This window comes from Silene latifolia, chromosome Y (genome assembly GCF_048544455.1).
Source record: "Silene latifolia isolate original U9 population chromosome Y, ASM4854445v1, whole genome shotgun sequence".
Taxonomy (NCBI): Eukaryota; Viridiplantae; Streptophyta; class Magnoliopsida; order Caryophyllales; family Caryophyllaceae; genus Silene; species Silene latifolia.
Window position 1 is genome coordinate 421,040,829 of NC_133538.1, and position 24,489 is coordinate 421,065,317.

General features: G+C 39.5%; 1 protein-coding gene across 1 annotated transcript in view; it reads right to left on the reverse strand.

Moving 5' to 3' along the window:
* LOC141633152 (glycine--tRNA ligase, chloroplastic/mitochondrial 2-like) overlaps positions 1-23,824 on the reverse strand; it is a 43,253-nt gene extending 19,429 nt beyond the window's left edge. The window contains exons 1-13 of the mRNA XM_074445614.1: positions 23,394-23,824; positions 8,621-8,671; positions 8,463-8,530; positions 4,826-4,907; positions 4,649-4,712; positions 4,129-4,184; positions 3,941-4,018; positions 3,326-3,400; positions 3,176-3,246; positions 2,534-2,650; positions 2,333-2,434; positions 1,637-1,763; positions 1,443-1,526 (exon numbers count right to left, since the gene is read on the reverse strand). Of these exons, the coding sequence (XP_074301715.1) occupies positions 1,443-1,526; positions 1,637-1,763; positions 2,333-2,434; positions 2,534-2,650; positions 3,176-3,246; positions 3,326-3,400; positions 3,941-4,018; positions 4,129-4,184; positions 4,649-4,712; positions 4,826-4,907; positions 8,463-8,530; positions 8,621-8,671; positions 23,394-23,651 (1,233 nt within the window). The 5' untranslated portion in view covers positions 23,652-23,824. The remainder of the gene's footprint in view (positions 1-1,442; positions 1,527-1,636; positions 1,764-2,332; positions 2,435-2,533; positions 2,651-3,175; positions 3,247-3,325; positions 3,401-3,940; positions 4,019-4,128; positions 4,185-4,648; positions 4,713-4,825; positions 4,908-8,462; positions 8,531-8,620; positions 8,672-23,393) is intronic.
* Positions 23,825-24,489: the final 665 nt, after the last annotated feature.

The window sequence follows — 24,489 nt, forward strand, 5'->3', positions numbered from 1 at the left end:
CGAACTCCCCGGCGCTCGCCGAGTGTCTTTTTTCTATTAAATCTCTCGGTAGTGACTGTTCCGTCACGGCGACCTTCATCTATGTTCTCCGGCGCTCTTCCTCTCTGGATGCCCGGCTTCACCGTGGCCTACCCAGGTTTTGTGATAGTCTTCCACCTTTACGGCTCGGTCGGCCATCTTTCTGGTGGAGTCTAAGTTGAGGTCTTCGCACTTGATCGGCTCGTTTTTGAACTCGCCTTTCGGGAGGCCTTTCATCGGCGCGAAGGCCGCCGATTCGGTGTTCGGCTCACGGATCTGAACCTTAGCGTCGAATCTTTTCACGTAGCTCGGAGGACTCGTCCTCCCCGTCGGATAGTTAAGAGGTCGATGTCACCACGGCCCTTCTCTTGTTGCAAGCGTATTGGGGCATGAAATTGTCTCTCGGGTCGGCATAACGAAGATCCGAGCCATTAGGTAGTCCTTGTACCAACTCCGAGCCATCCCGTACGGGGTCGTTGGGAAGACTCGGCACCACACCTCGTCAGTGCTCCCATACCGACGTATACGACTCGAAAGTCTCGCGTAGTCGGTTGGGTCGTATCCCCTTTGTATGATAAGGGCGGCGATTTCGGTTTAGTCGGCACGGGGATCTCGAGGACATAGTGCGAGGGGGGTGTCGACCACATGTCGAATGACACGCGGCGATCGGCTCCTCGCAACCTTAGTCTGGCTTCTCTCCCTCTGGCGGGAAGGGCTTCTTGTTGTCCGACTTTGGTGAGTCGGACTTCTTTCATTCCTTCGGGGGTGGCCTCGTTGCCGGGCGACGCTGTCCTCCCGCGAGTGGGAAGGACTCGGTGTCGCCCGGCACCACGGGCTCTGGCGGCGTTTTAGCACGCCCGGCTCCTTGATCGCTCCGGACAAGTTGTTCGGAGTCACTTTATGGGCCTGGTCACCTGTGGATGCTTGCCGCCGTCACCGTCGTCGTGACGGGGGTGATCGGCGTCTACCCATCGGGTCCAGGAATAGCTTTAGTTTGGCTGCATCGACCACATGTCCCATGATAGTGACTTGGTCGGTGGCGGCGGTGTTCCCGGCTCTTTCGGCATCCGTATGCCGTGTCGATGACTCGGCCGGAGGACCGATCTCGAATGCGAACGTGTCATCCTGGAAGAATGCAGTTCCTTCACTCACAGTTTCTTGTTGCTTTGACATCTTCTTAGCTCGCTGAATGGTTTTTTTTTTTTTTTTTTTTTTTTAAAGGTAGGTGACTAGCTTTTAGTATCACTCCCCACAGACGGATACCAAATAATAAGGATACCAAATAATAAGGAAAACTAGAAGTATCAAGCTCCAAATTTATAATGATGGAAGATTTGGAGTAATAGAAGTTCAGAAAGACAGATGAAAATTTCATCATTGATTGGAAAGAAATCAAGGAGCCAAAAGAACCAATAGAACCAAACCTGCTTACTTGCATAAGCTACATCTTGGGGTGGTAATTCTTCTGTTCCAATTTCAAGGACAAACACCCGTGGCTCTACTGACATCTATAATTGCACAAAAATTCGGAATCAGAGGCAGTACCCCAGGCAGCTGCATCAAACTGCAAAATTAAGGGAAAGCTAACAATCAATGAACCTTGAACATGCACACCAACCTTTTTTACTGCAGACCGCACGGCCTCACTGGGGCAGATAAGAGAACCACCCTCAAGCGCAACACCCAGAGGGTGTCCAAGAGACTCCCTTGTGTTTAGCCACAATTGTGCACATTGACGAGCTAAACTGGAGAAAAAAAATCATGCTAAAAACACGGCAAGAATGTGAATTATCTGAAGATATATGTTGTTGCCTCTTGGACTTCACAGGCAAAATCAAGAAACTGTCTAGTTGTCTAGTGTTCCTATAACAATTTTTTCTAGAGTGCATGATGACATAGAACAGCTGCACAGGTGGCTACAAGATCCCGAGCCAAATGATAAAAGCACTTTCCTCAAATTGATATAAACAATGTAGTATTCATTATTCAAGTATTTGAAGCAAGGATAACAGTATGCAATGAATATGCACTGTACACTGCCAAACAGCTTCCACCCTGACTACAAAATGAATACACCCACTTTCATCCTTTCAAAATGATAACAAATATATAAACAAAAGAAAAGATAACTGGAAAGTGAGTCTACTGGAACACTAAAACAGTGTCAGATTTGTGGAAGGAAACTAATAACGGCTTACATAGGACAAGAACAGCATCATGTCAAGGATGACACTGAGAGCCCGCACTAACAGTCCCAAAAAAGTAAGGCACATCAGTTAAAGTTATTGAAGAGTAACGAAACAAATCTACTCACCTACGCATTCTGCCAAAATAACGAGCACGTTCAGTTACGCCAACATAACCTCTAGAATCTAAGATATTGAAACAATGAGACGTCTTCAGAAGCTGATCATACCTAGCACATTTAATATTCATGTAAGTTTCAGTGACTATATTTACTATCAAGATTCAAGAATGATATAAATCACACTTGCAGTCAGCATAAAGGACATACGCAGGGATTGCCAGGCCCAGTTCGAGCAGGCAGCGAGCTTCTTCCTCATGAAAATCAAAATGCTTTTGAATATGATCAACATTGGCGTGCTCCAGATAATACGCACTCATTTCCTTCCTGAAATATAAACTTAAAGTTCATAAACTGATAAACAAAGCAACAGCATAGGTCAAATAGAGGCAAAACATACAACACCATTAAATGGTCAAATGAAATGTACACAAAAATTCTCCCTGCAATCCAATCTTTCCAGATTTCAATATTTCCCTCACATATTTTAAGATATGGGAATATTGCACTTGATTGGATGGAGTAACATACAAAGACATTATCCTAGTAAAGGCCCCTATTCTGTGACAAGAAAACGGGGGTCATTTGATAAAACATATTCCCTATGAAAGCACGGAGACCAACAATAGCACATTAAGAGCTAGTGTCTAGTCCTGGACTCCTGGTGCATACTGAACTACCGATAAAAAGAACAACAAAGCAAGTAAGCAGCCAAAAAAGAACCGATAAGGCGATAATTACTTTGTATCCTGCATACTGACTTTGAGGACAACTGTGGCTTGTAGATATAGAAAATTTTCATTTATACAGGCTTTATACTATGAAAAACATGAAAGGAACTGAGGTATTTACTCATTTTCTGAGAGCAGTTCTCCATAGGAGATACCATCAGCATACTGAATCTTCTTAAAATGATCAACTCCCTGCCAGCAGTCAGCAGACAAAGACAAACCTCAGAAACATATAGAGCAGAACTGTGGAAGACCAAACAGCTAAACAGACCTGAAGAAGCATGAGGATTCGCTCAAGTCCATATGTGATTTCAACAGAGACCGGCAACAACGGAATACCTCCAGCCTAGAAGTAACATACAAAAATTTCAGGCACACATACACACATAGACAGTGCACAAGATTACACACACACACACACACAGAGCATACGGCGATGAAAAAAAAATAGATAAAGGTGGACATTGTAAAATATATTTTCAACCGTCAGTTAAGGATGCCGTTTTAAAGTTAAGGGTGTCAAATTCACATGCACTTTAGAGTCTCCACATCAAGGTGATAATTCTGTCTGCCAAAATAGATATAACATTTGAAAGAAGCCTGGCTCCCTATCTAGATAAGAAGTTCACTTTTAAATGTTCAACTTAATATGCAGTCACATAGAGCAAGCAACTCAAGTCCTACATAAAGTACCCAATTTTTTCTTAATGTTATGGGGGATTGGATAAATTACAGATCCTATGTCATGATCTTCCCAAAGCAAAAAATGTAAAATGTCAAGTAAATTAACTGAAATCAGTAGTAAGCCGAAAGGGTAGGGTAATTTGTGTGGATGTATTTAGCATAAATGATACGGAGTAATACTAAAGTAAGACGGAATAATTACCTGCTGGAAGTAAGTAAATTGGGTGATCTCCATCCCATCCATCCAAACTTCCCAGCCCAATCCCCAGGCACCAAGAACCTGAAGAGAAGTGAATAAGTGTTAATATTACAATCACAAAGTACTCTTCCAACATCTGCGTCATTATGAATAAATTCAACTAGCACTTGATTTATAAAGCATGATATTACCGGACTTTCCCAGTTATCTTCCACAAACCGTATGTCATGGTCATTGACATTAACACCTGAAATGAAAATAAGACGGAGAACTTAGACTTAAGATGTTTGAGATCAACGTAGAAAACACACTAAAGACCAAGTCCTAAGTATCTTATAGAAATCAAATACATGACTCGATTACAGTCACATCACCAAAACCGAAGCCTCGGCTTGAATTGCCATTTGGGGAATCATTAACACGAAACAAAAGCATTGCTTGAGTTTAATGTTCACTACTATCCAGGTAACTCAGAACTTTAGCTCAAATGGCAATTTGATCGTATGTCACGTCAACAATCAAAATTAAGGCAAAAATTTCATCAAAAAACACCTGCAACTGCACAGGTGACAGGTTGTCGGGCAAGCATCAGATGTACCGAAAGCATAAGTCAAGTAATAACACCTCTAAAAAAACGCACACATACGCACAGGCAATAGACTTCGTAAATCGAAGATCAAGCACAGAAGAAAAGGCCGAATGAATCGCAACCTAATGCAGACAAGCTCCGGATGAAGAGGTCTTGAGAATTTCCAGGATCTGGCTTCAAAATTACCTGACATCATTATTCAAGCAGGAATTTGTGTCAAATTCATCAAAGGAGACATAGCATTTCCATGAGTTCATTGGTCTTTTGGTGAATACAGAATACATGCATAGAAGATTCACCTGAAACTGGGTATGACGCTGAAGACGGTTTGGATTTTCCCCGTACCGACTATCATCAGGCCGTATGCTAGGTTCTACATACCTTTTGCATGAAATTTTAAGTGTCAATGATAAGAAAATAGTCATAAATGACTACAATAACAACAACAACATCAGAGCCTTAATCCCAAAATGATTTGGGTCGGCTGGCATGAATCATCCTTTAGAACTAGGTGAACGCACACCTCAAAATGCGAATAGAAAAGGGGAAAATGAAAAAAAAAAAAAAAAAAAAAAAAAAAAAAAAAGGGAGAGCGAAAATGTAATACAAAGTTAAGGTAAACTTACAGGGTTTTAAAATTCGAATTCCGGATTTTTTTTATAAAAACTTAAAATTTAAATCGAGAGAAAAGATTAAAATGATTTTGAAAACCGAAATAGAATTAAGGATCCGGAATGCCTTAAAAGTAAACCAAGTAAAATATATAAGAAAGTGGTTGGTAAAAAAAGTGCAATAAAGGAGAGAAGAACAAATAATTTTCTTAAAAATTAAATAAAAACACTAAATATGTCAAAAAACATCAAATACTAAAAATCCACATGTATCATTTCCCTCCATTGTGCCCTCTCCATCACCATACTCTCCTCAAGCCCCAGAAATCTCATATCGTACTCTATCACTCTCAACCATGTCTGTCTCGGTCTCCCTTTACCTCTAGGGACCTTTTCTGTTCTCCAAGTCTCCAGCCTCCTAACTGGAGCGTCCATAGGTCTCCTTCTCACATGGCCAAACCATCTTAGTCGATTTTCCATCATCTTGTCCTCTATTAGCGACACTTTTACCTTTTCCCTAATCACCTCATTCCTTAATCGATCTTTCCTTGTATGTCCGCACATCCACCTTAACATACGCATCTCCGCCACACTCATCTTTTGAATGTGACAATGTTTCACGGCCCAACACTCGGAACCGTAAAGTTAGGCAGGCCTAATTGTCGTGCGATAAAATTTTCCCTTTAATCTTTGGGGCATATCTTTATCGCATAAAAACCCTGAAGCACTCTTCCATTTCAACCATCGCGCTTTAATTCTGTGAGCTACATCTCCGTCTAACTCCCCATCTTTTTGAATAATAGATCCTAGATATCTGAAGAAATCTGACCCCTCAACAACATCCCCATCGAAAATAATACTCCCCGCCTCATACTCGGCCTTACTCCTGCTCAGCCTAAACCCACGAGTCTCTAAAGTATGCCTCCACAATTCCAACTTTCTCTCCACCCCCTCTTTTGTCTCATCAATCAACACGATAACATCATACACAAAGGGATGTCGTCCTGAATATCCCTTGTCAACTCATCCATAACTATAGCAAAGAGAAAAGGACTAAGTGCCGAACCTTGATGCACCCCGATGGTAATGGGAAATTCTTTCGTTCTCCCAACATTAGTGCGAACACTTGCATTAGCCCCCTCATACATGTCCTTTATGAGGTCAATATATTTTCGAGACAACACCCTTTCTCGCCAAAGCCCACCAAAGCACTTCTCTTGGTACCCTATCATATGCCTTTTCCAAGTCAATAAAAATCATATGCAAGTCCTTCTTCTTGTCCCGATGGTGTTCCATCAACTATCTCATGATAAAAATCGCATCCATAGTCGATCTCGCGGGCATAAATCCAAATTGGTTATCCGAGATGTCTACACATCTCCTAAGCCTTTGCTCGATTATCCGCTCCCATAACTTCATCGTATGAATCATAAGTTTAATTCCCCGATAATTGGAACACTCTTGAACATCACCTTTGTTCTTGTACAAAGGGACAAGAGTGCTTCTCCTCCAAGCTGATGGCATCTTGTTGCTCCTCCAAATCTTGTTGAAGAGCATGGTTACCCATTCGATTCCTTTCTCCCCGAAGCACCTCCAAACTTCTATGGGTATACCATCCAGTCCCTCTGCTTTCTTTGACCCCATCTTCCTTAACGCCTTTCTAACTTCACTCTTTTGTATTCTACGCACAAATTCCCGATTAACCATGCTTGGTGTTACTTCTACATCGCCAAAACCTTGCTCTTGATGTCCATTGAATAAAGTATCAAAGTAAGAACTCCATCTAGCCTTTATTTTGTTATCCTGAACCAGAACCTTGTCGTCCATATCTTTCACACACCTAACTCTCCCAATATCCCTCGTCTTTTGGTTTCTTATGCGAGCCAGTTTATAGATATCCTTCTCTCCTTCTCTCGTGTCCAACCTGGCATACACTTCTTGGTTAACTTTTGCCCTCGCATCCCACACTGCCTTTTTAGCGGCTCGTCTGGCCTCCTTGTACTTTTCAAAGTTCTCATCACTCATGCATTTCCCCAAAACCTTATAGCATTCACGTTTTGTCTTTATCGCTTGTCTCACCTCCTTGTTCCACCAAGATGTGTCCTTACTTGATGGTCTATTCCCTTTAGATTCCCCTAACACCTCCCTCGCCAAATCACCAAGTATCATAAATATATCCAAGCATCAATTCCAAAAATTTGATCTCAATCAAGTAATACTCATATAGAGTAAGGACATGAAGATAATGTATGAGAAACAATCAAACAATTTTTAAAATGATGATCTTTTTATTTAGACTATTTTCACTCTGCCCTTCAGTCCACTGGACAGAAGTTCTTTTGACTGAGAGTCATACTCGTACAATTAGCTTGACATGTCATGTTAGCTCCAAAATTAGCCTCTTGAAAGAATGAAAATCTATGCAAGTAAAACTTCATCCAGTGGCATTTGTCATGGTTAGCAATGTGCATAGGGTTTACTTCCTTCTTCCCTTTTTTTACTGCCTTTTGTTTGTTCAGTAGACCTACTGATCCTGTTTACCCAACTTAATATTAGCTTCACCAAAATAATTTCCAAAATGTGCATATAGTAGATCAACTTATTGTTAGTGTTACATCTTCCACCTTGCACCATATCCAAACTCCTTTTATGGTCTAGAGTATTAAAATCTATGTCAACTTGTTTATCGTGGCTCTTTGTGACAACCTCCTATTCTTAAATAGACTTCACATATGTAATTTATGTAAGGCCATAAATTTTCCTTTCAGCTGTGTAAAAATCATAATATTTTTCTCTCAAGCCAAATTTCATCCAAAAATACATTGCACATATAGCTTAGTTCAGTTTTTATTTCGCTGTTCCAGTGTAACAAACAATCATCTCTTACATCTTCCAAACTGGCACGTGAGCAAAGCTATCACAAACTGATTAACAAACAGTGTATTAAAGGTCATTAGTCTGAAACTCCACATTTAAGATTTAAGGACATAGCAGATGTACCAACAAAGAAAATGTAGTACGACGTTCAGCAAATACACTTTAGTTATCCTAGAATCAGATAGTGCTACTTATTCAACTATGAGGAAAAATTCTCCAAAAGCAACAAAGTACCTCGGAACTGTGTTTTTACCTTTATTTGCTACATAAGGATGCAAGTCAAAGTTCTACATAATATATCAAGAAGGGAAAATAGGATGTGACAAACAAGAACACTACACCAATTACGTGAAAAAGATGCAAAAGCATAGTGTGAGGGGACTGATCTATTATCTAGAGGAACTCTATAAAGAACAGAATGAATGACGAGTTTTACAATCATACTTACGCAACATTCCATGGCTCGGGACCAAGGACCCTAAGATACGTCAGAGGATTCATTGTCCCAGCTCCAACCTGAAAAGGGCAAGGACTACTGCTTAGATAGCTACAAGAGATCCATGGCACACAACCAGTAGATAGAAATGAAGAATACAAGAGTAGCACCTCTGTGTTGCTGCATTGCATAATAGCACATCCAACAGAAGCCCAATACTCCTGCAATAAATAATATAAAGGCCTGAGATAAATAACCATCGTTTCATCACTCGTTAATTGAAATCGCTAGTCAGTTGTAGTATGCTATTCAGAAAGACAAAAATAAAACTAGGGGGTAAAAGGATATATCCTATTCTTGCAAAAAGTTGAATCCTGGAAAGCCCTGATTGATATCAACAACATCAACATTACATCAATGTCTTAAGGACTACCGCAAATAGCGGGGTGGGTGGTGCAATGTAAGCAGCCTCACCTCAGTATTTACAACAGAGAGACTACTTCCGAACAACATTACCTCAGTGCCACACGAATTGTACCAAGGAGTTCTAATTCATAATGAATGAAGTGCCCTAATTTAGCAAGTCATTTTGCTTTATTCCATCGTAATTAAAAACCAAAGAATACGAAGCCTTGGCTCCATTAGAAATGGAAACCACCAAGGCACCAACTAATATCAAGCCCGTCTCAAATCACAATCAGGAGCAGCTCTTTCCAATATCAAATTGCTCATAGAACAAGTTTAATAATCCGACATTTTGACATTCCAATTTTGTAATCTCAGGCTTATCAAACTAATCCAGTGTTATCACGAAAGTGCAGTAACAATGAAAAAGAGAGAATAGAAAATTATAACCCGATTCGTAGTGACGTGGTAAGAGAGTCACTGCCTTGAAAACTATTTCGGTACGACCATGGTGCGATCAGGAGTTACCGGTAGTTCCCCAAGGTTTGACACTACGGCGCTTAGACTCGCCCACTCGAGGCCAAGAGCTTTGGAACGATGATAGACATTACCCAGAAAAGATATAGGAATATTGAAGAAGAAAGGGAGGGAGGAGAGAGTTGATGTGTGTTTTGAAGTGCAGATGAGAGGCTCTATATAGAGAGTTCATCAGTGCAGTTATGGGAGCCAAAAACCGACTCCTACAAAGCAATAGTCAAGGCTGGAAACGTGGAGTGAGACTCTCACCCGCTAACAGCATTATTTGACTAAAACAAACTGAGTGTTAGATTAACATATCAGAAACAAAAACATCAACTCGGTCCAGGCCCAAAAAGATAGGCACAGTCCGCCGCAGGCGATTGCCAAATCCCGAATCACGAATCCGGACCCGGGCAGGGCTCGGGCATGAGCACGGGGCGCGCGCGCGTGTGCGAGCTGAATTAAGCACCTCGCAAAGCCTCTACAAAAGGCTCCCTTGACCCACTAGTGATAGTGTAAGGTAAGAGGAGTTATATAAAACCATGAAACTCTCTTTTCCTCACCAATGTGGGACCATTGGAAAAAATAGAAATGGCTCAAGAAGCCCCTATTTCCAACAATCCCCCACTAGGGGCGCCGGAGACAAAGAAGGAAAAATTCTGGGTAAAGGAAGGATTGGATACTTAGGTATCAATATCTTTCGATTTGAATTGACACGTTAGCGAAATGAGGAAACAACTTACTTACAGTGAGAGAATATCTTGCGATTTGAATTCCTAACTGAGCTTCGGTTGATACCCCCACAACACATATCATACCTTCAAAATATGATCGTTCCGCGATTCCAAAGTGCAACGCGCTCTTTAAAGCCATGCGTTTACCTCGGTTCTTATAGATGTGTTCACAAGACTTCTCAGTCTTTATGATCATCACACCTACATAGGTGGCTCAAGTGCTTCTCAATAGCACTTCTTACACGAGCCATTAAGGACATAAGTCCAACCTTGTGTATAATTCATCAAGTGAGTCTCAAAAGCACCACCGTTAAGGTTATGAATCATACTACGCCATAGGAATAGAAGCTTGCGACCTAGTCACTCTTGACTTAAGAACTTAAGCCCCATTTCCCTCGACGTCTCAACGACTAGTCTCCTAGTCAACCCCTTAGTAAAGGGATCAGCCAAATTGCTTTCGGACTTCACATAGTCCAAAGCGATAACTCCATTGTCAAGGAGTTGTTTAACTGCAGCGTGCCTGATTCGAATGTGTAGTTTCTACGCATTATAGACATTATTCTTAGCAACACCAATAGCTGCTTGTGAGTCACAGTATAAGGAGACCGGAGTCTGTCGTCCTCCCCACCCCACACTGGTACATCTGCTAGTAGATTTTTCAACCAATCAACCTCTTGTCCTGCCAACTCAAGAGCTATGAACTCCAACTTCATGGTAGAGCGTGCAATACAAGTCTGTTTAGTAGACTTCCACGATATAGCACCTCCACCCATGGTGAAGACATAACCACTACTAGAACAGATCTCATCGTTACCTGAAACCCAATTTGCATCACAATATCCTTCTAACAGAGCAGGAAATTTACCGTAATGCAAACATAAATCAGATGTTCCTTTTAGCTATTTTAGTAAACGACGAAGAGCATTTCAATGTTCACTACTAGGGTTATGTGTACAGTTCATAAGAAACATCACACTACCTAGGATTTTAGCATACTCTTCTTGGGAAACACTCTTACCCAAGTTTTTACATAAAGGTATACTGGCGTCGTAGGGTGTTCTAGCAGACACTTCATCAAAGCAGTTAAACTTTTTCAACATTTTTTCCACATAATGAGATTGACTTACAGAAATTCCATTAGAGTTTCGAATAACCTTAACTCCTAGGATTACATCAACTTCTCCTAAGTCCTTCATCTCAAATTGTGATGACAAAAAATCTTTGGTTTTAATTATTACCTCCAAATTATTAGGAAGTATTAACATGTCATCAACATAAAGGCATATAATCACACAATCAGATTCTATCATTTTTGAATAAACACATGAATCATAATTATTAACCATATAGCTATTACTTACCAAAGTGTTGTTAAATTTCTCATACCACTGTTTAGGTGCTCGTTTTAGACCATATAGTGATTTGTTCAGTTTACACACTTTATTCTCTTGACCCTTAACCACAAAACCTTCAGGTTGCGACATATAGATCTCTTCCCTTAGTTCACCGTTCAAAAAAGCAGTTTTAACATCCATTTGATGAATAATAAGATTATGAATGACAGCTAAGGCGACAAGAGTTCTTATAGTCGAAATTTTAGTCACAGGAGAATAAGTATCAAAAAACTCAATATCTTTCTTTTGTGTAAAACCTCTAACCACAAGTCTAGCTTTGAACCTTTCTATTGTACCGTCAGGTCTCATTTTCTTTTTAAAGATCCATTTACTCGTAATGGGTTTACTACCTTTAGGTAAATCAGTCAACTCCCAAGTCTGATTAGACACAATAGAATCAAATTCACTTTTAATAGCATCTTTCCAAAAGTTAGCATCAATAGATTTCATTGCCTCATTATACGTTTTTGGATCATCTTCTATTAAAAAAGCTGAAACAAACTCATCACTAGCACAAACAGGTGTATCCATGTTCGAAAAAGAAAGTTGAAACAAAATCAGCTCCAAAGTTCTTTGGACATCTAGGTCTCTTAGTCCTTCTAGGTTCAGCAATATGATCAATAGAAGTGCTACTACTAGCATGTGAAGAGATATCATTAGATGTAACAGGTAAACCAGGAGATGATACAACATTCTTCTGTAATGGAAAAACATGCTCAAAGAATACAACATCTCTAGCTTCAGATATAGAGCGATCACTCAAAGACATGAAACGATAAGCAGAGCTATTTTAAGCATAACCAATAAAAACACAATCATAGGTTTTCGGTCCAACGGTGGGTCTTCTAAAGTCAGGCAAACCTACTTTAACCAAACACCCCCATACCTTAAGGAAGCTCAGGTTAGGAGGATAGCCTTTCCAAATCTCGTAGGGTGTCTTACCAATTTTCTTATGAGTTACACGGTTAAGAATATGACAAGTCGATAGAATTGCTTCCCCCCACATATCATCAGATAGGCCAAAACTTAAAAGCATAGCATTCATCATTTCTTTTAAGGTTCTATTTTTCCGTTGAGCTACTCCATTAGACTGAGGTGAGTAAGGTGGACTAGTCTTTATGTATTAGACCGTTTTTCTCACAAAACTCGACTAGATAATTAGACTTATACTCGCCTCCTCCGTCAGACCTTAGTACCTTACCCTTTTGATTTTCCTGTCGAGTTGATTTTCGACTTCAGTTTTGAAATGTATAAACGATTGTTCTGCCTCATCTTTAGTTTTAAGCAAATATACTTTGGTGTATCGTGAACAATCGTCTATAAAAGTCACATAATAATTTTTCCCGCCTCTACTTGCAATATTCTTGAAGTCAGCTAGGTCAGTGTGAATCAGTTCAAGAAGGCTCGTATTCCTAGTGTTAACTGGTCTACTAGGTTTCTTTGTGAACTTAGCTTCAACGCAGCTAGCACATTTAGAGAATTCTTGACTCGTCAAACTTGGAATTAAATTCATAGTTCTAAGTTTTTTAATATAATCAACATTCACGTGATCTAATCTACCATGCCAAACATCAAGAGACTCGGCGATATAAGCAGAAGTAGATGCAATATTATTAGAAACGAATCAGAGTTCAAAACAAATAAGCCCCAGAAAGATAACCCTTGCCAACAAATTCCCCATTACGCGACATTACAACCTCGTCAGCCTCAAAAACAAGTTTCGGACCAGCTTTGTTTAATAAGGCACCAGACACAAGGTTTCGACGCAATGAGGGTACATACAAAACATTGTGTAGCACGAGCTGATATACAGGGCTCAGCTCATTCTAGTCCAAGCTCACGCCAGGGGCAACCAAGTTCCAGCTCAGGCAATGATCAGGCGCTCAGGAGGATGACAAGGTCCAGCTACCAGCTGCCTACCTGGCCAGCTGATAGAATCCTCAACTAAACTCTAGGAGACTGAAATCCAGGGTTAATCCAGCCTAGTTAGTTCAGTACTAGCAGCCAAATAACAAGCAAAAGGCAGATGAGAAGTAGGAGGAATGTCATTATCAATGTCACTATCACATTTCCTTAACTGATCAGACAAAGGCTAAAGTGAAGAGTTCGAGGTAAATGGAAGAATGCAGGTTTACCCAGCACCTTTTTGCAAAACAACAAAGACAATTAGAGTTTTTGAAACTCTAAAAAGAGCACCACCACAGACCTCCATCAGAACAAGAAGCCTGCACCAGAACAAGACAAAGGGGACTGACATTCACCGGTTTCACCTCTGATTTTACACTGGTGTGGATTCATTCAGTTGTGTTGTTTTCAAGTTTGAGTCGAGTCTTAATCTTGTGCCTTGCTGTGGATTTGAGTCTTAAATTTGCTAAATTATTATCTTAAGTATCTTGTGCATCCAAAGAGTCATTCAATTCAGCCTGTTCTACCTTGGAATAGTAACTGTCCTAGGGTATTACACTGCAAATTGGTAACCACAACCAGGTTATAACACAATTCCACCTTTGTGTTAGTCTTGGGTTGAGAGAAAGTTTGAGTTCATTTTCCCTACCTACAACAAAAACACAAAAACAACCATGAGTGAAGAGAGACTTACTGGTATTGAAACCAGGATAGAAACTCTTGCAGGAAATGTGGATACACTACTCAATGCTGTCCACACAGTGATGGAGATGTTTCCAAACCATGATCCAAGAAAACAACCACCTACCAGAGGAAGAGGTAGAGGCAGAGGCTTCTTTGTGGGAGCAGGGAGAGGACAACCACTACATGAGTATGAGTCAGACTCTGAAGAAAGCAATAGGACTCAGAAGGAGGTTCCTGAGTACACAGACAAGCATCTAAAGGTAGAAATCCCTGAATTTTCTGGTAGCCTAAATCCTGATGATTTATTAGAATGGATTAGGGATATTGAGAAAATCTTTGAGTATAAAGGTTACACTGATGTCAAAGCCTTTAAAGTTGCTGTCTTGAAATTAAAAGATTATGCTTCTCTATGGTATGACAACTTGAAACACCAAAGAATTAGGGAAGGAAAAGAATCACTTAGGTCTTGGTCTAAGCTTAAGAAAAAGATGTTGGGTAAATTTGTCACCAAAGATTATACTCAGGATCTCTTTATTAAACTCTTTATTAAACTGTTCAAACTTAGATAAGATGTGAGACCCATTGAGGTCTACCTGAGGGAATTTGAACAATTGACCATACAGTGTGAGATTAATGAGAAACCTGAGCAAATGATTGCTAGGTTCCTGGAAGGCTTAGATAAGGATATTGCTAGCAAGGTTAGGATACAACCTCTGTGGTCTTATGATGATGTTGTCAACTTGTCATTGAGAGTTGAAAAGATGGGGAAGACCAAACCCAAACCTCCTACCAGACCTGTGTTCAGGCCTTACACTGGTGTCAGGATTAGTGAGACACCTAAGCCTGCAGCCCAACCCACCTCTGATAAAGGAAAAGGAGTCCTGGACCAAAGCCTAACCCAACCCCAACTGAGGGTTTTGGTCATTTCAGGAAGGATTACCCTTCTAAGAGGACTATGACAGCCATTGAAGTGGAAGAATGGGAAAGAGATGGGATATTTGAGAGTGAACAAGAGGATCTTAGTGGTGAAGAGATGGTTGTTGAGGAAGGACCTGGTCAAGATGTGGTCTTGGCTCACCCTGATACAGGCCACAGTCTTGTCCTCTGGAAAGCGATGCACTAACAGCAGGCACCATTAGAAGAGGACCAAAGGTCCCTGATTTTCATAAGCAGATGCACCATTTAGGGTAGAGTGTGTAACCTAATCATTGATGGAGGAAGCTGTACTAATATAGCATCTGTCACCTTGGCTGAGAAACTGAATCTCAGCACTCAGGAGCACCCACACCCTTAGAAGCTCAGATGGTTGAGCAAGGGAGCTGAGATTAGGGTTGACAAGCAATGCCTAGTCCCATTTTCAATTGGGAATGTTTACAAGGATGAGATCCTGTGTGATGTGGTTACTATGGATGCATGTCATCTACTCTTAGGCAGGCCATGGAAATTTGATAAGGACTGAGTTCATCAAGGGAGGAGCAACATCTACTCCTTCAAGCAGGGTAGCAGGAAGATAACCCTGACTCCTCTACCGCTTAACCAAAAGAATTGATGGACTCAATGGGGTCTTATTCCTGTCTGAAGCAGAGATGATTAAAAAAATACAGCAAGAGAAACCTGTTCTTATCCTGCTATCAAAGGAGATTGCAGACAAGGAGTAACCTCAGGTTCCTGATAAGGTTAAACCATTGATTGAGCAGTACCAAGATGTCGTACTGAGCTACCAAGTGGATTGCCGCCCTTGAGAGGCATTGAGCACCGGATTGACCTTGTGCCAGGATCTGTACTCCCTAACAGACCTGCATACAGGTGTGATCCTGATGCTACCAGAGAGTTGCAAAGACAAATTGATGAGTTGATGGCTAAGGGATTTGTGAGAGAATCATTGAGCCCTTGTGCTGTGACAACCCTGTTGGTACCCAAGAAAGTTAGCACATGGAGGATGTGCATAGACAACAGAGCTATCAACAATATAACTGTTAAATACAGATTTCCAATTCTCAGGCTAGATGACATGCTTGATGAGTTGAGTGGTGCCAGGGTCTTTTCCAAGATTGATCTCCGGCAAGGTTATCATCAAGTAAGGATAAGGGAGGGGGATGAATGAAAAACTGCATTCAAAACAAAGCAAGGATTGTATGAGTGCCTTGTAATGTCATTTGGATTGTCCAATGCACCTAGCACATTCATGAGGCTGATGACTGAAGTGCTGAGGCCATGCTTGGGTAGGTTTGTTGTGGTGTACTTTGATGATATCCTGATCTACGGCAAAAATGAAGATGAGCATTTGAGCCACCTTGACTCTGTGTTTGAAATCCTGAGGAACAGCAAGCTATTTGGTAAATTAGGGAAGTGTACATTCCTGACAACTGGACTGAAATTCTTGGGTATATAATCTCTAGGAGAGGGATCTCTCTGGACCAAGACAAGATAGAGGCAGTTAAATCTTGGCCAGTTCCTCAAAACAAAACATTACTGAGGTAAGGGGTTTCCATGGCCTTGCTTCCTTTTATAGGAGATTCATCAAGAATTTCAGTGCCATTACTGCTCCCATCACTGAATGCATGAAGAAAGGAGAGTTTAAGTGGACTGAGAGTGCCTAGCAGGCCTTCAGAAACATCAAGGAGCTGCTGTGTGAAGCACCTGTCCTCAGGTTACCTGATTCAGATTTCAACTGCGTGCTCGAAGTTGAATGTGATGCCAGTGGTGTGGGTATAGGAGTTGTTCTCATTCAGGAGAGGAAACCTGTGGCATATTTTAGTGAGAAGCGGAGTGAGGCCTGAGCTACTCCACTTATGACAAGGAGTTCTATGCTCTTGTCAGGGCTCTTATGCATTGGAGCCACTATCTCAAACCTAAGCCATTTGTGCTCCACTCAGATCATTAAGCCTTAAAGTATATCAGTGGCCAGCACACATTGAACCACAGGCATGCTAAGTGGGTTGAATTTCTGCAGTCCTTCACCTTTTCAAGCAAGTATAAAGAAGGCAAGCAAAACATTGTTGCTGATGCCCTGTTAAGGAGGCATTCCCTACTGACAGTTATGAAACAAAGGGTGCTTGGCTTTGAATTCATGAAAGAACTTTACAAAGATGATCCTGACTTCTATGAAGACTGGCAAATCCAAACTGAGGGAACTAGGGTTCAGGGAACTAAATTCTTGCTGTAGAAAGAGTTCTTGTTCCATGGGAATAAGCTGTGTGTTCCAAGAGACTCCTACAAGGACCTGCTAATCAAAAAAATTCCACTCTAGTGGGCTAGGAGGACACTTTGGGGTCCAGAAAACATTGGAAATATTGCATGACCAGTTTTATTGGCCCAAAATGATGAGGGATGTTCAGATTGCCCTCATAAGGTGTTCGGTGTGTTAACAGGCCAAAAGTTCTTTCCAGGCTGGTCCTTACACTCCATTGCCAGTGCCTAACAGGCCTTGGGAGGATGTTAGTATGGATTTCATGGTAGCATTGTCTAGGACCCAGAGGGGCAATGACTCTATAATGGTGGTTGTTGACGGGTTCAAAGAAGATGGCTCATTTCATAGCTTACTTGCGAAGAAGACCGAGGATCTTTGCAGTATTCTTTGAAATCTCGTGGTATCTATTAGAGATAGTGTTCCTAAAACCATTGTATCTAACAGAGATGTGAAGTTTATGAGCTACTTCTGGAAAACCTTATGGAGGCTGCTAAACACCATGTTGTTGTTCAGTATATCTCATCACAATCAAACAGATGGCCAGACTGAGGTCACAAACAAAACATTGGGAAAGATTCTGAGATGCATTGTTAACAAGACCCTGAAAGATTGGGATTTGAAGCTACCTCGGGCTGAATTTGCCTTCAACAGGGCACCAACATCTCAATCGGTCACGACCATTTTAGGTGGTCTATGGGGTCAATCCTTTAATGCCCTTAGATCTGTCAAGTGTGCCCAAGGAAGAAATGAACTATAATGCAAAGAAACAGGCAGAACAGATGTTGAAACTGCATGCTGCAGTCAGGAGGCAGATTGAGAAGGCTAATGAATCCTATCAGAAATAGGCCAAGGTCCCAAGGAAGAAGAAAGAATTTGTGCCAGGGACTTAGGCCCTGTTCTTTCTGGCTTTTTAGAGTGAATCGAATCGAATGAGTTAACCCGAACTTAACGAGTTAATCAATGGAGGAGCCAATCAACCGAATGTGATTTCGAACCGAATCAACTAAGCCGATTGAGTTGATTGAATCGAAATAATATTAATATTAATATTAATATTAATATTAATATTAATATTATTAATATTATTATTATTATTATTATTATTATTATTATTATTATTATTATTATTATTATTATTATTATTATTATTATTATGATTATGATTACTATTACTATTATTATTACTATTACTATTATTACTATTATGATTATGATTACTATTACTATTATTATTACTATTACTATTATTATTACTATTACTATTATTACTATTATGATTATGATTATTATTACTATTACTATTACTATTATTACTATTACTATTACTATTAATATTATTGTTACTATTACTATTACTATTACTATTATTATTATTATTATTATTATTATTATTATTATTATTACTATTATTATTATTAATACTAGTAATAATATTAATACTAGTAATTATACTAATTTGATTGATTAACTAGGTAGCCACCATGAACCACGGTTCACCATCAATTTAATTAGGTGAAATAATGGAGCACTGATTTGCTAGATTGATGTTCAAAATCTAGTCGTTTATCATCCTAATTTGACTGATTAGGTAGCCACCACGAAGCACCAACAATCCCAATTTAATTAATTAGATAAATAAAAATTGACAGACCCTAATTTCATCTTTAATAAATAAATAAAATTTGGTTGATTAATTAAAACTCAACAAATAATATTAATAATTGATAACAAGTAAATTAACTTATATTTGATAAATTAGAATCCATCTTGTAAGTTTTAAGTCATTTGAGCAATTAAATTGAGTTTTAGGGAAAAATACTAACTTAAGAATTCACTTGGTTCTGTTTTAGGTGAAAAGGGTACAAAATAGAACGTTATGAAAAAGTATATGTGAAAGAGTAAAGTTCGTATATGAAAAAATAATAGGTATTAATAATAGTAATATTAAAATTAACAATAACAATAACAATAACAATAACAATAACAATAACAATAAGAATAACAATAACAATAATAATAATAATAATAATAATAATAATAATAATAATAATAATAATAATAATAATAATAATTAATAATATTAATGACAACTATTAAGTTTAAGATTCGCAAAATTAAAATTGGTCAAATTTAGTGGAGTTTGAATCAAGTGAAATTTGAAATTTGAATGGGTAGAATTTGAACCAACTTAATAGAATTTTGAATCAATAAATTTGAGAATAGATCAGAATCAAATGAAATGAAAATAAGCCAGAAAGAATAGGGCCTTAGTATGGATCCACCTCAGAAAGGAAAGGTTCCCAGCCAAGAGAAAGAACAAGCTAATGCCAAGAGCTGATGGTCCATTTGAGGTCATTGAGAACATTCAATATTGGGGATCTAAGCCCATACTATGGAGAGTCAGATGATGAAGAGGAACCAGGCTTGAGGTCAAGCTCTTTTCAACCAGGGGAGGATGCAGCAGGAGCTAATACACAGGGCTCAGCTCATTCTAGTCCAAGCTCAGGCCAGGGGCAACCAAGTTCCAGCTCAGGCAATGATCAGGCTCTCAGGAGGATGACGATAAGGTCCAGCTACCAGCTGCCTACCTGGCCAACTGATAGAACCCTCAACTAAACTCTAGAAGACTGAAATCCAGGGTTAATCCAGCCTAGTTAGTTCAGTACTAGCAGCCAAATAACAAGCAAAAGGCATATGAGAAGTAGGAGGAATGTCACTATCAATGTCACTATCACATTTCCTTAACTGATCAGACAAAGGTTAAAGTGAAGAGCTCGAGGTAAATGGAAGAATGCAGGTTTGCCCAGCACCTTTTTGCAAAACAACAAAGATAATTAGAGTTTTTGAAACTCTAAAAAGAGCACCACCACGGACACTGCATCGAGCAAGAAGCCTGCACGACTGCAACAAGACAAAGGGGACCGACATTCACCTGTTTCACCTCTGATTTTACCTTGCTTTTAGTTGGCTCCCTTTTGTAATATATTTATTTTATGTTGCATGTTTCCTAGATGGATTTGTAGCCCTTGGATCAATCGTACTCAGAACTGTAACCTAAAGCTGGCCTATATAAGGACCAGGCTTCTACTGAATTCAGCGACTTTTGATGCATGAAAATTTAAACCTTGATAATTCTCTCAACTTTCAAACTTGTGCATTGCTGTAGTTTGAGTTCGGGCCTGTTAACTAACTTGTACTTTGCTGTAGTTAGTTGAACAAAGTATGTTGGCATAATTGAGTCAATCTTGTGCACTACTCTGGATTCATTCAGTTGTGTTGTTTTCAAGTTTGAGTCTTAATCCTATGCCTTGCTATGGATTTGAGTCTTAAATTTGCTAAATTATTATCTTAAGTATCCTGTGCCTTGCTGTGGAGCTTGAGGTCATAATTATATCCAGTCACCGGTCCAAAAATCCAAAGAGTCATTCAATTCAGCCTGTTCTACCTTGGAATAGTAATTGTCCTAGGGTAGGTATTACATTGCACATTGTTTAGAGCAAGTGTTTTCCGTGAGGTGAGTTTGAGAATGTTTAGAGCAAGTGTTTTCCGTGAAGTGAGTTTGAGAAAGATCTTGCCTTTGCCTGTGATCGTTGCAGATGAAGAATTACCCATGTAGACACATTCCCCATCAGCTACCTCCTCGAACTCAGCAAATAACCCCTTATCACCACAGAGGTGTCTAGAAGCTCCAGTATCCAGTACCCATTCAGCAACCACAGCAGCAATGACGTCATCGGTGACAGCAACATTTGCTTCAGCAGTTTTCTTTTGAGTGCATTGGTAGGCTTTGTGACCCGCTTTACCGCAAACATAGCAAACAAGAGTTCCAGCAGGTTTCTGAATTTTTGGCACTGGTTTGGTATGCTTTCCTGGACCATTCTTCTTAGCAGGACCCTTTCCCTCCCTTTTTCCCTCCCTTTCCCTTAGCCTGACCACCCTTGGCCTTACCCTTACTCTTTTCAGCATTAGACGGACCACCAGATTCAACCACGACCATATTAACTTTAGCAGCATTAACAGGAAGACTAACAAGTTTATCTTTTAGGCGATTAGCCTCCTCAGTCCTCATGTGTCCTACAAGTTATTGGAGGGACAGGTCCTTTTTCTTATGCTTAAGGTGGTTTCTATAGTCAGACCAGGAAGGAGGGAATTTTTCCGGCAGCACATTAGCAAGAAAAACGTCACATAATTTCATCCCTTCATTAATCACATCAGCACATAAATTCTCATAGATGTGGACTTGTTCCATTATTGGGTTACCATCCTCCATAATAATAAACTGGAGCCATTTCCCAACCACATATCTGTGATGCTCGAACTCGGATACGAGGATCCGACACGGACACGGATCCGAGGGCCCGATCCTTGAAATCTCAAAAACAAGGACTCGGGTACGAGGATCCTAATTTGAATTTGGACTCGGCTAATGTTTTATTTTTTTGAAAATAAATTGATTATTAGTTAAAAAAAATCAAAGAAAAGAAAGGAAAAGTAGTTTCTTTATATTCAACATGAATGAAGACTTTATTACAACATTAAATTCATGTCAAGATCACTCTTGATATAGGTTGCTGTACAAAACAGAGGTTAAAAACAAAACACTCTCACACCGATTTCTCATAGAAGGATCCGTCAAGGATCCATGTCTGGATCCGTGTCCGGATCCTGTCCACCGGATCCGGATCCTGTCCACCGGATCCTCAGGGTCAGGTGAAGAGTCCGAGCATCACAGCCACATATTTCTTTTTTCCCGCATCGTCAAACCCATATTTCGACTCTAAAGATTCCCAAATGACTTTAGCAGATTTGGGTGCAAACAAATCGAACAGGGTACTAGTCATGTGGTTTAACAAATGACATTAACAAATGACATTTAGCAGTTTTGTTGTCTTTCTCGAATTTTTTCACAACATCTTCATTAGATTTAACAATAGTAGCAGGAGGAGGTGTAGTCTCAACATCAGTAGGAGCGATAAGTTTTGGTGGATCATTAAACAAAACATAATCGACCTCTGACTCCTCAAAAAACATTTAACAATTTTTGTGACCAACACTTGTAATTATTTCCATCTAACGGTTCGATTTTAGACAGATCAGGAATAATTTTCGACATGGCATACATTGTTACAATTCAAATTGTTATCGCGAAAGTACAGTAACAATGAAAAAGAATAGAAAATTATAACCCGATTCGTATTGACGTGGTAAGAAAGGCACTGCCTTGAAAACTATTTCGGTACGACCGTGGTGGCGATCAGCAGTTACCGGTAGTTCCCCAAGGTTTGACACTATAGCGCTTAGTCTCGCCCACTCAAGGCCAAGAGCTTTGGAACGATGATAGACATTACCCAGAAAAGATATAGAATATTGAAGAAGAAAGGGAGGGAGGAGAGAGTTGATGTGTGTTTTGAAGTGCAGATGAGAGGATCTATATAAAGAGTTGATCAGTGCAGTTATGGGAGCCAAAAACCGACTCCTACAAAGCAATAGTCAAGGCTGGAAACGTGGAGTGAGACCCTCATCCACTAAGAGCATTATTTGACTAAAACAAACTGACTGTTAGATTAACAGATAAAAAAAAACATCAACTCGATCCAGGCCCAGCCCGCCGCAGGCGATTGCCGAATCACGAATCCGGGCCGGATTCGGGCTTGGGGACGGCGCGCACGCAGAATTAAGCACCTCACAATGCCTCTACAAAAGGCTCCCTTGACCTACTAGTGATAGTGTAAGGGAAGAGGAGTTATATAAACCCATGAAACTCTCTTTCTCTTACCAATGTGGGACAATTGGAAAAAATAGAAATGGCTCAAGAAGCCCCTATTTCCAACAAACTATATCATAGAACTAGCGCTATAGCTTAATCACATACGGAGTATATCGCTTCAATAATACATAAATTCCACATTTTGGATAAAAATTACTTTTTCCGTCTCAATCATTTGATTACCGTCTACATTATTTGGCAGGGATATTTTAATCAAAGGTAAACGGAGGGAGTATAGGTTTATAATCATTACACAGACAATTCAAGGTACAACATCGACAACATTAGCGCAGTGCTTCAATGGCTCCCACAAATTGTGGCGTAAAGGGGGTCGGATGTACGAACCTGAAGCCTTTGAATAGCTTGTTGAAAAGTGGGCACAGAGGAAGAACTATTAACAGAATTGAAGTCACCATTGTTGGATAAATCATGCTGCAAAGTTGATGAATTTGCAGCAGAATTATTCAATGATGATGCTAAAACTCGATTATGAACACCATTAAAGTAAAAATGGCGATTTTGGGGAAGAAAAAGTGGCAATTTGTGAGGTTTATGGGGTTTAAGAACAGATATAACAAGTGGAAATGTGAGTGTTCCCACCATTATTATACAAATGTAATTGATTAAATTGATGAAAACCCAATTGAGATTGTTTGATTTTGTGAAATGGGTATTGTTTAATTTGATTGTTTAGTGATTAATCATCGTGCTCTTCAATCTAAATGCAAGAGATGGAGATAACGTGGCAAGTTTTGTGTTATTTGAATTTGTGTATTGTATGCTTCAAGGGTGTAACGGATAAGTAAACTGATAACGAGGGAGATGGGTGCCTACTCGAGTTATGAACGTGTAATTTGGATTTTCTCTATTTCATTTCGATTCTTCTTATAAGACTATGAGTCTATGAGAGTAATCAATATCTATCTATATCAATAAAGGAAACTTTTTTTCGAGCAATAGTAGAGTCTCCAACCTATGTAAAATACCTGGCTTCAGAAGTAAATATAAATTACTTAAATAAAATTAAAATAATAAAAAAAATACCTGGCTTTAGAAGTAAATATAAATTACTTAAATAAATTAAAAAAAAAAAAACGCATACATATGAAGTAGCACGGTTATACACAAATAATATATGTAACAAAAAGATAAGAATTGTATTACATACAACTTCTTTTACTCTACACCATTTTTAATTATTAAATTCCAAAGGTTCATGCTACATTCAAGATAGAATTTGGTAAAGATTAGATTAATGTAGTATTCTTAATAAGTCTTAATGCCCTCCTATATATAGGAGTATATTTACACGTACATGTTTCTTGATTAGTGTTATTTAGAACCACTCCTCCATCTAATATCATGATTCGCAAATTTTATTATATTGTTACTAATACTAATTTATTTGTTTGCGTGATTTTTTTATGTTGTTCGAGTAGCT